At 38.1% G+C, this 15006-nt stretch overlaps 1 protein-coding gene and 1 non-coding gene across 5 annotated transcripts; both read left to right on the top strand.

The window, feature by feature from the left end:
• The first annotated feature begins 1503 nt into the window (after positions 1–1503).
• Positions 1504–14925, top strand: RABGGTB (Rab geranylgeranyltransferase subunit beta). Of its 4 annotated transcripts, none has more exons than XM_074545527.1 (9): positions 1504–1637; positions 2116–2223; positions 3198–3395; positions 5636–5741; positions 7154–7206; positions 7334–7444; positions 10893–11018; positions 11806–11955; positions 13886–14925. In XM_074545527.1, the coding sequence occupies exons 1-9, from the start codon at positions 1635–1637 to the stop codon at positions 14024–14026; spliced, it is 996 nt and encodes a 331-aa protein (XP_074401628.1). In that variant the 5' UTR covers positions 1504–1634; the 3' UTR covers positions 14027–14925. The 4 variants fall into 4 exon arrangements, with proteins under 4 accessions (XP_074401628.1, XP_074401631.1, XP_074401630.1 ...); XM_074545530.1 differs by having other exon boundaries at positions 1600–1738; positions 3175–3395; XM_074545529.1 differs by having other exon boundaries at positions 1606–1637; positions 3175–3395.
• On the top strand, positions 2385–2467 carry LOC113460312 (small nucleolar RNA SNORD45). Its single transcript, XR_003382133.1, has one exon. It is a non-coding gene; the product is annotated as a small nucleolar RNA SNORD45 (small nucleolar RNA).
• Positions 14926–15006: the final 81 nt, after the last annotated feature.

The raw sequence follows: 15006 nt of genomic DNA, 5'->3' as shown, positions 1-15006 counted from the left end.
AGATCAGTGTCTGTCCCTCTTCCCCTCACAAAGAAATTGTAGACTGTGATTAGTGTCCCCTCCAACTCTTCTTCAGGTTGACCAAACCAAATGACCTCTGCTGCTCCTCATACAGCTTCCCCTTCACCATCTTCACTGCCCTCCTTAGGATGCTGTCTAATAGCTTCATGTCTTGTATATATAAACCTATTATTCCTTTCCATCAATGCATATACTTGACTATGCTTGCAGCAAGAACAGCCAAGAAGAAGGAATTTGGAGATTTATTTTTTTAACCTTGGGTAGACCTTTCTTGGCAATGCTGGCAGAATAGACATTCCCTGGAGTTTTTGGACAAATTACTGGATACGTGAGGCTACACTCTACATACAGTTCTAGGCTCCCCTGTATAAGAAAGATGGGGACTTAAAGGAGGGAGTCTAGCACATGGCTACAAAAGTATTAAGGACCTGAAGCATCTGTCATGTGAGAAGAGGCTAACTTTTTAGCCTGGACAAGAGAAAGCTTGGGTAATTTTATCTATGTGCATTAATTCTTGATAGGCTGTAATGAAGAGGAGGGAGCCAGCCTCATAGTACCCATTAACAAGACAAGAAGCAGTGGGGACAAATTAAAATACACAACATTCCACTGGAACACAACTTATTTTTTTACTGTGAGGGCTTTCATATGGTGGCAGAGGTGGTGCAGTCTCCATTTGACACTCAAAACTCAACAGGTAGTGGTCTTGAATAACCTGCTCTAGCTAAGCCTACTTGGTGTAGGTGGGTTGTGCTCCATGATTTCAAGAGGTATCTTCAAACCTCAATTAATCTATTAAGTAATTTCCAATTTCACTCCAAAATGTCCTTGCCTGTGTCTGGTATCTTTCATATCTCATCTGAATTTACAGGATGGTACAAATACTATCATCAGGTATAAGCTCTGCAATCCTTATTTATTGGGTAAGCTAGCCGGAAAATCTTTACAGTTCTGTAAAGAAACCATTTAGTCTCTATAAATTACTGACTTTCCTCCAGGAAGAGTCATAATGCAACATCTTTGGTAAGTATTTGACATATGTAAGACCTTATTTTTGACTGTCCTATGCAACATTATACATACTACAACTTCTTTGATGTTTCTGCCTGGTATAGTTCAGGGTAATCATAAACAAAAGTTGGTAATCATAAACAGAATCACCCAAGGCAGTTTTAATTAGGAAGCAAGAAAGATGGTTTTGAGCAAAAGCACAGTTATCTTTACCCATTTTACCTGCGACTAAATTCTTGGATGTGCTTTTTCATAGAGCTGAGGAAGGAAACCGAAGTTATTTCTAAACGCTGTTTTATTTGATGTGATGCAAGAAAGTGCACAGCTGGAGTTAGTGTAGTCTAAACCACCGGTTCCAGAGCTGACTTTACCTGCGGCAAGCCAGAAGGCCGCGGCCGCCGCGGGGCGCCCGCAGGGCACAGCGCAGCCGCGGGGCGCCCCAGGGCACAGCGCAGCCGCGCGGCCCCGGGTGCGCAGCGCCGCTCGCTTCTGCGCAGCCGCCGGCGGGCGGGGCCCGAGGGAGGCCGGGCGGGCACAGCGAGGCCCCGCCGGCCGCCGCCTTCCGCTTTGCCTCTTCCTCTCTTCCTGTGCGTGCGGAGAACATGGTGGGTCGCGGGGTCGGCGTTGCGGCTCCTCTCGCCTGCGGGAACGCTTTGTCTGCTAGCTCGCGGCTGCATGGACCTTGGAGAGACTCGAGTCGCGCTGGGTCCGCTCGGGGGGACGGGAGTGACGCTCGCCCTTCCAGCAGCCGTGGGAGCACTCGGGCTGGGCCGGGACCGCGGGGGCGCGGGGCGGCACGGCTGGGCTCGGGGAAGGGCTCCTGCGTCCGGCGCTTCAGGGTACTCTTGGCGAGTTGGTGTTATTTCCTGGCTTTCTTGCAAGGCTCCGTTCGTAGCCTTTCCTGGGGAAGGGCTTGGCCAGGCTGAACAGTGATGGCGTGAGATGCGCAACCTGACCTAGGCTCAGAATAGCCAGAGAGATGTTTTTTCCCAGAGTCACAGTCACCGGTGTTGGCTGTTTTATACCAAGTTGCTAAAACATTTTGACCTGACATTTCAACTGACTTATTGGTGCTTTTTACAGGGGACACCGCAAAAGGATGTTATAATAAAACCCGATGCCCCAAGCACATTACTTTCAGAAAAACATGCGGACTATATAGCTTCATATGGAACAAAGAAAGATGATTATGTAGGTATCAGTTTGTCACAGTACAGCTGTGGTTTTGTTAGCTTGTGGTTTTTGTTTATTTATTGGCTCAGAGCTAAGGGTTAGATGCATGTTAAAAAGCTAATTGTTTTTTACCCTGCAATCCAAAGTGTGAAATAAAGGTGCTCTTGCTAATGTCTCTAGGTCTGTGATGAGTTTTGGCATGTATTATCTGACTATAAATTTGAAGATTATCATTTTAGCTCTATAATTACTCTGAGACCTGAGAAACAAGCTACTAGCTTCTTCATTCACTAGAATGCACAAGTAGAGTTGTATTTGCATGTTACTCTTTTGATGGGACAACTTGCAGTAGTAAGTGGTTGGATGTAGTCCACAACAATGGGATTCCACTTCCAGCAAGTAAAAATTGTCAATAACTGCGTACGTGAAGAAAAGTTGCAGTTACCTTAACTGTTCACAAGAGCATGCCAAGCACTGTTGCTTTCAATTGTAGTGCATGTGAGAAAGTTTATGGAGTGCGGGTGATGTAATCAGTGTAAGAGAATTCAATGTGAAATTTCTCTCCCTAGTGTGACTTTAAATTGTGAGAGTTTTGGCACTTGGAAATAGACTTGTTATTTTTTGAGACTAGTTGGGGTGGCAATTTGAGGGCTTCTTTGAATGTCAAGATAATAAGTGATGTGAAGTGAACTGGTGCACAACTGTTTGTGGCTAATTTGACTTTGAGCTTGACGGCTTGAACTAGAAAATTACAGGGAGGGAGGGAGTGTAGTACGTGTTGGTATCTACATGTGCATTTTTCCGTATGTATGTGTATATACGCATGTGCATGATGTACAGAATATCTGTGAGTGGCTGATGTGTAGTTGATAAATGGTTGGAAAACGGTTGACTAACTAGAAGCTGTTTGTGAAAGTTAACTAACGTATTTTCATTACTCTCCATTGATGGTGTGCTTATCTGATCAAGAACTAAAATAATGCACTATTTAGGAATACTGTATGTCGGAGTATTTGAGGATGAGTGGTGTGTACTGGGGACTGACAGCAATGGATCTCATGGGGCAGCTGCACCGAATGAACAAAGAAGAAATTCTGTCATTCATCAAATCATGTCAACATGAGTGTGGTGGAATAAGTGCCAGCATAGGTCATGATCCTCATCTTCTGTATACCCTCAGTGCTGTCCAGGTAAATGTAGGAGGGTAATTTTACAAAAAAGTGTTTGTGATTAAGATTTTGATGATTGCAGATTTATGAACCAGTTACTGTTGGAGGCCCATGACAAAAATTATTTCGGTATCTTAATAAAAAAAGAATCTACTGGACAAAACTGTAGGATTTAGATGTATTACTTTCTAAAAATTGACATATTTGGGAATGTTTTAACGGTCAATTAATGGTTACTGCATTGTTGCCAGTTTAGTAAGTTGTCTTGGAATACTCCTTAGCTACAGGTTTTACTGGAGCATTTTATAGATAATTTTTGATTTTATAAATTATTCTTAGTGTACGTTGAGGTGACAGATAAGTATGACCAGAACAAGAGCAAAATTTTTTATTTTTATATGAGTTTTTTGGGGGTGTGTAATTTAAAAATTGTACTAGCTGCTGTACATTTAATTTATTTGGTGCATATGCTCCCCCTGATAAGAAATAACTCTCAATCTTATTTTTTCACTGCAGCTATCTCCATTACAGACTTGTTTTTCACTATTGCTCATGCCTTTATTTTGTTTTGTTTTTTGTTTTTCTTTGCTCTGCTGATGCAAATAATTTTGTGAAAAAGTACTGAAAAGGCTCAAACACTTCTGAACAATTAGCTAGATAGCTTGCAGGGTGCGTCTCATTCAGTCTTATGAATGAAGTATTTTAATGGCATTACAAAAAAAAAACAAAATGGCATTCTTTTCTAGGCAGAAACTATGATGGATTTAAGATATTGGGTTTGAACCCCTTAGGGTAGGACAGGATGCTCTAAGGTTGATCATTATTACCACTTTAGCACTAGAATTACTCTGAATACACTGTGAGAACCAGGCCACTAAAGTTTTTCCAGGCTGTGATGTTTGAACTTTTCCAAACTGTCCAATCCAGCTCCTTTCACAAATTCCAATTCAGTATAAGGGGGATACAATTTGAGGTTGTTACCTTACCTATTAGATATGTTAGTTCTTAAAAATGTACTTGATTTTACTAGGAGATATTTTCATGTTAACTAAATTGAGCTGTAGCTCTCCAAACTGAAAAAGTGTTGACAAATGCTGATGTAAAGTTTTTGTGGCAAACCTAACCAGCGTATCTTAATGAGTATGCATGGTCTTAGTGAACAAACAGCCTTTAGTGCTGTCTGCGTATCCAGGAAGTTTAAAGGGTCACATCATATGTTCTTGTGATCTCTCTCAATAGTAATTTGTTCAGGGTTGCATTTAGGGTGCATGTTGTGATTACATATTTTCTGTTGGAGTTGTAGGTTCTTGTTTTTGGAATTTTCCGTAAGACCTATATTTTATTTGACTTCAGTTTTATCTAACAATTGAAAGATTCCAGCTAACTAGATTTAAAGTCATAGTGTCTAGTGTTTTTCAGATTGGTACTATAATATTGCTTCGTTTCAGCTGGGTTTTTTTTCTATTTTGTGCTGTATAATAAATTCTTATTTACTGTCTTTACTGATTTGCAAGGTATGAGTAAAAACATAAAGTCAGATGGGCTCAGGAACAGTACTGTTGTTTTCACATGATATTGTGTCATACAGATTTGCTGGTTTAAATCAGCGGTGGAAATTGGAAATTAGTTTGGAAAATTGTATTCCCTACTATAACCTTCATTTTTCTTCCAGAATATATTCACTCTACAGTTGGTGGATAATCATATTGTTCATACTCTAAATTAATCCATTTTGGTTCTATTAATTAAATTTAAAATTTTAATCTAAACAAAAATCTAATAATTTGAAGCAAGTTATTGTTGATAAGTTTGCCCTGTAAGTGGAGTTAGTAACTTAACATACACATATCCAAGTAGTCACAGTGCAAAACTACAAATTGGTGCATCCTAGGTGTCATTGTCCCATTACAATATTGACCGTAATCAAATATCTGTTCTACATATTGCTGACATAAAATTAATAAACCTGGTTGTGCTTTTGAGAGGAGACCTCAACACTGTAAAGTAACAAAGCGTGATAGAGTTCAGTTTGAATTGTTTCTGTCTCCCTTTGAGAATGTCCTAAAGGTTTTAGACAAAGATAATCTGCAGTGCAGAGATTAACTACTAAAGTGGGAAAAATGTGTAATAAACCTTACCAAATAGTATTCAGAGTTAATTAAATAATGTATTTTATAAATCCAATTTTTTTTTTAAGAAATAAATTTTTAAAGTTTTTGCTCCTCTTTGATTATTATTGTGTCCTTTCTTTCCCCTCCCAGATTCTTATTTTATATGATAGTCTCCATGTAGTTGATGTAAATAAAATTGTTGAATATATACAGAGCTTGCAGAAAGAAGATGGATCGTTTGCTGGAGATGAATGGGGTAATTTTTAGATCTTCTAAATGTAGCGTCTAGGTTGACTTGTGTAAGTTTATAAACTAAAGTTTTCTTGGATGGTCTTTTTTGCATATGTATTATATGGGAACACTTTTATTTTCTGAGTCATGAAAAAGATGAGTTTGTGAAGGACAGAATTATGTTTCATTTCTTTCTAAATATTCTCAACTTCAGTTCCAATCTTGTATTACGAAGAAAATGTCTTGACAAAGAAAACTTTCGGGCATTTTTAACTTAACAGTACTTTGAAATACTAGATATGCTCTTTCATAAAGGAAAGTTTTATACTTGCAATTTGATGGTAGTTAGTAATGACTTATATCCATGTCAAATATGAAAGGATTTTTCACTTTGTGCGAGTGAAAAAAACTGGGTTTGTACTCATTAACTTCCCTTAATGCTGATTTTGTTTCTGCATATAAATTCTTTATGAACAAATACAGCATTTTTAAGCTGTGGCATAAATATTTAGTCACTCTCAAGGTATTTATCACCACGGATGACCTAAATTTTAAGAAAATCTATTGTGTATCATTCTTGTTCAGGTAAAATTCAGCAACTGAGATCTTAGCAGTATATGTATGCTACTGTAAAGGTAGACAATATGCTGTGCGGTAAATTGGTTCATGGTCTGCTGTGCCCTTTTTATTGAAGTATTCCGAGAGGCGCAGCTGAGGGAGTGTGATCCCTGATGTGGGATGGAGCAGCAGATATTTGGTTTTTGTGTTTCAGCTTGTGAATTTCTTAAGAACAGAAGTCTTGCAAAAGTTTGACCAAGAAACAGAATGTTTGCAGCTCAGTTAAATTTTAAATTGTGACTTCAAGTATTAATTGCCTAGAGTTTGTGCTAAAAGAGTTATATTGGACATGACAAGCAATCATTCTGTTATAGGTGTAGGAGCTTAGGTTTTTCTTCCAGGTACAAATATGCAAAAGAAGCCTTGTAACTTTAATTAGATTTCCCCTAAAACAAGAAATGGCTTCTACTTCTGGCTGGATTTAAGGCAAAGCAAGAGCTGTCTGATTATTTTTGCGTTATTTCCATTGCTCTGCAACTGTCTGTAGAGCACTACAGAAAAGCTCTAAAATTAAACAGCTGTTTGTAAATTACCACTAGCTGAATTGATTTGGATATATAGCTGTCCAGCTCTAAATGAGTTGACTTTTATGCACAGTAAAACATATAGATCACTTAAATGGTAATGTATATTTTCTAAATTACTGGGGAAATAATTGGTAAGCTAGAAAATTAAATTGTATGGGGGGATTTTTTTTAGCTGATTTTTGTTTTTTGATGTAGAACCTAGGATTTTAGCATTTTGTTCTGTACTTCCAGTAGTGATTTAAATGTATGTTGAAAAAATAATTGATTTCATTCCTTATCCCCTACATTATAGGAGAAATAGATACAAGGTTCTCTTTCTGTGCTGCAGCAACTCTTGCACTTCTGGTAAGTCCTAAACCATCACTTGCATAAGTAGAGACTCAATTGGTACCGCTCTTGGGTACTGCTGAAGTTTCTGCAGAAGATCAGCTTGATAGGAGATCAAGTGCATTAATTATTTTCTGACTTGCAGGGAAAGCTGGATGCTATTGATGTGGGAAAAGCAGTTGAATTCGTTTTGTCCTGTATGAACTTTGATGGAGGATTTGGTTGTAGACCAGGTTCCGAATCACATGCAGGACAGGTGAGTTTCTCTTTATATGGAAATACTTTAAATTAGCAAGCATCACATACTGGCTATAAATGTTTCTTTACAACATGTGTCAGTGATGACAATGGATGTACCTCTTGTTTCCCAAATGCCTGATTCTAGTGTCTGAGTTAAAATAAATGAACAGATAAGTAACCTAATCTGGGAAGGTGAGTTGAGACTTGAGAGTTTAGGTAGGAAAAAAGACAGTAATAGAACAGCTTTTAGGACTGTATTTGAGTCTTCACATAGTGATTTTGAAATTGCTAGCTTGAGGATTTTTAGAGAATTTGAAATGGGTATCAGTGGAGACGGTGAACAAGATTTATCACTTCTTTCTGACAGAAGTCATAATGAGACATAAACATTAATTGTATAGTCTGTTTGAGATTTATCAGCCAATGAACCCAAATAAAAATCAGACATGAATCCTGTAAAGAATTACTTAATTTTTTGAGGAAAGCCAGTTTTAGATGACATACCTAACTTAGTAATGGGCATATTTCTCAGCTAGAATCAGTAGTGTTACACCCTGTTACTGGTGACAGTGAATTCTGAAAATAGCTCAATAAAACGTACTTGAGAAGAAAATACAGTAGTATAACTAGAAAAAATTAAGGGATCTCACGAGGAAGACAATCTAAATAACTTCTTTCAACAAGAAATTTACATAATGGAAATAATTTTAAATTTAAACTTACCTTTCCTATATTTTTTTTCATGGAAAAGTTTAGTGCACTTAACCTGAATATGTGAAAAAAAATCAACTTTTAATGCTGTTGCAGTTACCTGTTAATTTTGCATAATTAGGGTGAGTAATGCCATATCTAGGATTCACTTCATCACATGAAAATATTAAAGGCATTTTGTTGATAAGTGTTGGGTTTCCTGCCCGTTCTTAGTTTAAAATCAGGAAAAAAGTTAAATCTGTTACATGTCATTACCTTATAGTTTTAATGTACAATAGCATTGCCCATATAGTCTGAATGGCTGGACCATGTTCTAGTGTTTGAGGAAGTCAGTTCCACAGCTGAACCCACTCTGATTGCAGCTGGCATTTTCTGTGAGGATTAGGACTATCGTGCATATTCACATACTCCTTAAAAAGCTCTCTCTTTCACCTCCATGAAGGTTCAGTATTTTTCTGGGAATATTGCCAAACCTGATCTCCTTTTATGAGCGAATGACCTACCTAGTACATGAGAGAAAGGCAGTGGATATTGCCTTTCATGGATATTGCCAGACTTGAGTAAAGCTTTCAACATGCTTTCCCACAGAATTCTCCTGGAGAGGCTGCAGCCCATGGCTTGGACAGGGTGCAGTCTTGGCTGCATGGCCGGACCCAGAGAGTATTGGGGAGTGATGTTAAATCCAGTTGGTGAAGGGTCACAAATGGGATTCTCCAGGGCTCAGTTTTGGGGCCAGTCCTTTTTGATATCCTCATCATGTGGTCTGGACAAAGGAATCAAGTGCATCCTCAGTAAGTCACAGGAAGGACCAGTTTGTGTGGGAGTTTTGATTCATGGGCAGAAGGCTCTGCAAAGCCTGGATCCATGGGCCAAGGCCAGCTGTGTGATGTCCAGCAAGGCCAAGTGCCGAGTCCTGTGTCACAAGAATCCTGTGGAATGCTCCAGGTTTGGAGCAGCAGGAAAGGACTTAGGGTGCTGGTCGACAGGAGCTGTATATCAGCCCAGGTGTGCGCAGGTGGGCAAGAAGGCCATTGGCACCTGTGCCAGCCACAGTGTGGTCACTGCACCAGGGCAGGTGGTATCCCTTGTGCTGGCACTGCTGAGGTGTCTCCAATCCTGTAGGCAGTTTTGAGCCCATCACTTCCAAAAGGAGATTATGATGCTGGAGCATGTCTAGAGAAGGGTAATAGAGCTGGAGAAGGGTCTGGAACATAAGGCCTATGAGGAGCAGCTGAGGGTACTGGAGTGTTTAGGCCTGAGAAAAGAAGGTTCAGGAGAAACTACCTGAAAGGAGGTTGTGGCAAGGTGGGGGGTCGGCCTCTTCTCACAGTCATTTAGTTACAGGAAGAGGGAAAATTACCTCAAGTTGCACTGCAGGAGATTCAAGCTGCATGTTAGGAAGAATTTCTTCACTGAAGGAGTGGTTAAGCATTGCAGCAGACTCCCTAGGAAAGTGGTGGAGTGTCCATATCTGGAAGTGTTCAGAAAATGAGTAGATGTGGCACATCCTGATACAGTGTAGTCTTATTTGGTGGTATTCTGTCACAGACACCTTTTCATAAAAATCTTTTCTTTAAGATTTTCCCTTCTGAGAAGCTGAGGCCTCAGAAAAAGAATGTAAACAATGGTTGTCTGCTGCTGTGGAATGCAGCAGGTGCACCTGTGATTGGCCCATGTTGGATGTGTATAATTAATGGCCAATCAAGGACCGAGCTCTCTCTGGGACAGAGTCAGAGAGCTCCTTTGTTATCATTCTTTTCTTCTCTATTCTTAGCTTAGCTAGCCTTCTGAGAATTTTTCCTTTTATTCCTTTTAGTATAGTTATAATGTAGTATATATATCATAAAATAATAAATCAAGCCTTCTGATCATAGAATCAACATTCTTGCCTCTCTCTTCACCTGCAAACCCTTGTGACCACAGTCACAGTATTCAGTCAAAGGTTGGACTTGATGATTTTAGAGGCCTTTTCCAGCCTTAATGATTCCATGATTATTAGCTTTTTGTGCTTCACTGCTTTCTTAGTGACTGCATAAAATGTGACCAAAGTATGCTGTTGCATCGTAAATGTATCTCCCAGGAAAAAAATATTAATTTTAAAATTATTATTAAAAGTGGATTTAATTAAAATTAATACAATTAATTTTATCAATTAATTCTATTAACTAATTAATTTAGGAGATTAATAAAATTAAAAGGGGATTAATCAATTCAGGTACATTACATGGCACTTTGAAAGTAAGCCTGACTGTACACATAGAGAATTGCAAAGACAGTTAATGATCTGAGTTAGCCTGTTTCTGTTAGGGAGTTCATTTGGTCTTTTGTTTACTGTTTGCAAGCATTAGGGTAAAAGGCAGGTACAGGAACAAACCATAGACTGGATGCAAAATTTTTATAAATGCCATATCCAGCCTGCAGAAGTTGGTTTGACTACTCTGGCTTGAGAGTCTGTGTTTTTAAAATAAAATTATATGGCTCTTTCAGAATCTCCTAGGATTACGTTCCAAACCTTGCATTACTGTCTTATATTAGTGAAATATTACAAATTGTTGTACTGGTACCTTTTTACAAAAGGAACTATAACAATAACATGATTTTCTAAAGGAAAAGTCTTTCAAAGTTGAAATGTGTGTGAGTTTATTTTGCATTGTTTATATGACTGTATTGCTGCTTTGAGATCTTCCTGCATTTAGTCTGCTAAACTGTATTTAGTTATTAAATACACAAAAAATTTATGTCTGTAATTTTAGATCTATTGTTGCACAGGATTTCTGGCTATAACAGACCAGTTGCATCAAGTAAATGTTGACTTGCTCGGTTGGTGGCTTTGTGAACGTCAGTTACCTTCTGGAGGTCTCAACGGACGACCAGAGAAGGTACTTCGTGGCTTCTTTTCTTTGTTCAAACCTCAATGGAGATTGCTTTTTCTGAAGCTGAACTACTGCAAAATGTTATGACTTCTATAAAACATTTAGTAAACTTTTCAAAGAAGTCAGGCCTTCATCCTGATTCTTTCTCTTGTTACTAACACCTGTTATGCAGTCCTTAGCTGTGCTTCATTTGAGTCCTCAGTATAGCAAAGTACACATGTTGAAGGATATCTTGCTGACCATTTGAACCATTATCCTGTTAAACTGGGTCTTAATTATTTTCTGACTTGGGGAATCTTTCTGTAGGATTTGTATGAAAATTGCTGTTCTACTGGACGTAAATCCTGAGTGTCACAGTGTTCCACATCACACTAGAGATTTGTGTAACCTAGAATAATCTCTGGCAAATAGATAATCAACCAACAGATTCCCTGCTTCCCCCCCTTGCCCCCAAAATACAAATAGTTGATATGAACTTCTCTGTATTTCCTCTTCAAAGAAATGCTGTGGTTTTTCAGCCTCTCTCACAGAAGGTGAAGTCTTTAAAAATCACCTTCTTGTGGTCTTGTTTCTTGAAGAAGTTTGAAAAAGATAGTTTCCTTTCCTGAAAACAGAAGTCTGCTGAAAAGAGACTCTGTCAAGAAATTCTTTTACTCCAAAGACACTCTAAAGTGTTGTGTCTCTGCAAGAGTATTATGACAGCACAACTGATAATGTGCAGAATTACCAGTAAAATTTGCAACGTTATGTTTAAAACCCAGGCAAATATTTAATCTGCCTCTCTGCTTGCCAGTTACCTGATGTATGTTATTCGTGGTGGGTGCTAGCTTCTTTGAAGATGATTGGTAGGATACAGTGGATTGACAGAGAGAAACTGCGCTGCTTTATTTTGGCGTGCCAGGATGAGGAGTCTGGAGGATTTGCTGACAGACCAGGAGATATGGTAAGTGATATTTTTTCTAAATAAAATACACATGAAAATTTCAATTGGAAATATCAACTTTTGTTTGAGTGTAACTCAACTCATGGTCTAGGTGGGTTTTGCAGAGGCTGCAGTTTACTCTGAAGGAAGAATAGTGTAGAATTGCCATTGAAGGCGTACTTGGGGAGCGCATTCTTTATAACGCACATGTATTCCCCAGTGAAGTCAGTTCCATTCTTTACAAAATCTGGTCTGGTCCCCCATAACACACTCAACACAAACCATTTCTCACAAGACCATTTGGAAGATGTATGTAAAAACGCTCTGTTTGATGGTGGGTTTTCTGGTGCCTGTGTGGGTTCTTTGGGTTTATTATTTTGTTTTGTGAAATTGTCTGCAAGCTAAAGTTTGGTGTAGGTTAAATAGTCTTCAGCTCTCTTGGTGGTTTTGTGTGATCCAATTAAATCAAGAGTTTTTATTAAGAATCCCTATACACTAACTTTCATTCTTTGCTAGCCCAGCCACTGAATAAATCTTGTAGCTGACATTTGTCTAGCTGAGAGAGGAAGAAGCTGTTGTGATAACATTGTCAAGAGGCTGGTGCTATGGATTTTTTGCTTGTTGAGAAAGCAGTTAAAATTTAGCCAGTCTGTTCTCTTTGGTTTCAAGTGGAAGTAACTGATACTGTCCCAGTGAAATGGCATATAAAGTTTTTATCTCTCAAGAGTGCTGGACAGATAAAATAAAAAGTATTGTGAGACTTCATTCCTTTTGAACACTTGGCTTATTTGTTAATGGTCTGGAAAGGTATTGGCTTTTTATTGCAGCTGAAAGGTTTTTGAAAGGTTTTTATTGCAGATGCCCATGTCTGCTCCCTTCTCCACAAATGCAGTAAAGAATAAAGTAACTTTTTATTTTTTTGCAAGCAGCTACTTTATTCCCAGTTGGGGGAGATATCTGTTAACTCCAGTCTGTCATTTGGAAAGTGTTTTTGTGTTCTTAAAATAGGAAGAGTTTTGTATTTCTAAGGAGCTTACAGGAAGACCTTTTCTGTTTTCAGAATTCTTGAAGAAAAGCCCAGAATTTTAAGTCTAAATGATTTTCTATCTTTCAGTAATGAAATATGTGTATCTTCTTGGAAGAGCATCTCTGAAGAGCCTTTTCTCTATAACTAAAGAGAGCACCTTTGTGACAGTTTTTCTATGTTACATTAACAGTCATTTAATATTATTTTTACCTGTTTTCAATTGCTGAAGTGTAGAAATTTCTGCTCCTGTGGAAATGTTGGCTCCCAGGTTTTTGCTTTATTCTTGCAGAAACTCAGTCCTAACAGACCTTGTTGTTTTGGGGTATTTTGTGTTTGGGTTGTTTTTTCATTTGTTTGTTTTGTAGGGGGGAGAGGGGGTGGTGGTCCTGTGGTTTAGGAGTAGAGGTTTGGGAGGAGGTTGTTTTTATTTATAGTTCTGGGAGGTTTTCTAGCAAAATAGGTTGCTGCTTCCCTCTCAAGGTTATACACCTCGGCTCTGTATTTGGAGACCAGTAAAAAAGCATTATGATGTTTCTGAAGAACAAATGGGCAATTTATGGAAGCAGTACCTGTAGATGATCCAGTTTACTTTTAAAATGTTAATTGTCTTTGCTTTTACCACCCTGTGATATTGCATGCTAATAGACAAATGTGAGTGCTTTTTAACTTGGAGTTGAAAATCATCTCAGCAGCAGATAATTGACAAGCATGCCTGAGTAAATCACAGTATTGTAAATGCCGGTTATGGAAATTTCTTGCCTAACACATCTTAGCACAAATGAAAATTTATTCAGTTGTATTGTCTTCCCCAGAGAAGCCATGGAGATTTTCTGTTTTCTTGCTGGCAAATGAAAATTTCATTCCATACAAGTGAAAAAACAGTTGACTTTTGGAAACAGACACAAGCTTTCATTTTTCTTCCAGGTGGATCCATTTCACACCTTATTTGGTATTGCTGGACTATCTTTATTAGGAGAAGAACAAATTAAGGCTGTCAATCCTGTCTTTTGTATGCCAGAAGATGTCCTTCGAAGAATAAATGTACAGCCTGAGCTTGTAAGCTAAGCCTTGTAAAAGACAAAAGCTTTGTACGACCAATTGCTTTTTGGTTTTACTGATCTATAATCTCATCTGTGAAACTGTCAGCATATTCTTCTTTCAGATGTGTTTACATTATGGAAGTAAAGCAATAGCTTTGCTGTGGACTTTGTCACTTTTTAAATTGTTTCAGAACAGGCTGGTTCTCCTAATCTGAGTGTAACATGTTATTTTGTTGTATTCTAAGATGTGTAGAAACATTTCAATTCTGTATCTAAATGTATGGGCCTTGTCTTTTTTTTTTTTAATATAATTCTCAAATCAGAGCTTGACTGTGTGAATGCTTAACTTTTCTATTCCTGTAATATCAACCATGCTAGCACTTATCTTCATACAGGCCTCTTTTGATGGTGGATCATGCAAAGTACTTTAAAAAAACAAAACAAAACAACCAAACAAACAAACAAAAAAAAGCCACCAAAAAACAAAACAGAACAAACCCAAAAAAACCCCAACAAACCACTAAAATGCTATCTGATGCCTGCACTTAATACCACACTTACATATTTAATTATTCCTGTTCACTTTTCTATACTGAGAAACAGCTGCTGCTTCTCACAGTAATTGATACCAGTAATACCATAATTATGGTTCTTTTAAAGATACAAATGGCTTCATTTATTGATGAGTCCCTTAGACAAAATTCCACTGATACTTGAGATACAGCACACCTTGAGTATGTAGAGTGAAACTTGCTAACATTCAGCATTCTAGAGAAGGTCCTGTTGGATGGTGACTTGTAATCGAACATAGAGTTGATGCTAAATGTCTTGCTGGGTTGAAATCATGATTTTGTAGCTTTTAAGACACTAATTGTCAACACTTGTTTTTGTTGTAGTTGGAAATAAAATTAGCTGTGGAAAATACTTGTTCTCTGAAAGGTGAAATCCTCTTTGTCTTCATAGAAATGCTAAAATTGCCTCTTATTTTACATTCCACACATCTTA

Source organism: Zonotrichia albicollis, chromosome 8 (assembly GCF_047830755.1).
Source record: "Zonotrichia albicollis isolate bZonAlb1 chromosome 8, bZonAlb1.hap1, whole genome shotgun sequence".
Taxonomy (NCBI): Eukaryota; Metazoa; Chordata; class Aves; order Passeriformes; family Passerellidae; genus Zonotrichia; species Zonotrichia albicollis.
Note: the sequence above shows the minus strand (reverse complement) of the source record. Positions and strands in the feature narration are given on the sequence as shown.

Coding starts and splice junctions, on each gene's coding strand:
- RABGGTB (XM_074545527.1), top strand. Junction 11,019..11,805: donor TCAACGGACGACCAGAGAAG/GTACTTCGTGGC, acceptor TCTGCTTGCCAG/TTACCTGATGTATGTTATTC. Junction 11,956..13,885: donor CTGACAGACCAGGAGATATG/GTAAGTGATATT, acceptor TTTTTCTTCCAG/GTGGATCCATTTCACACCTT.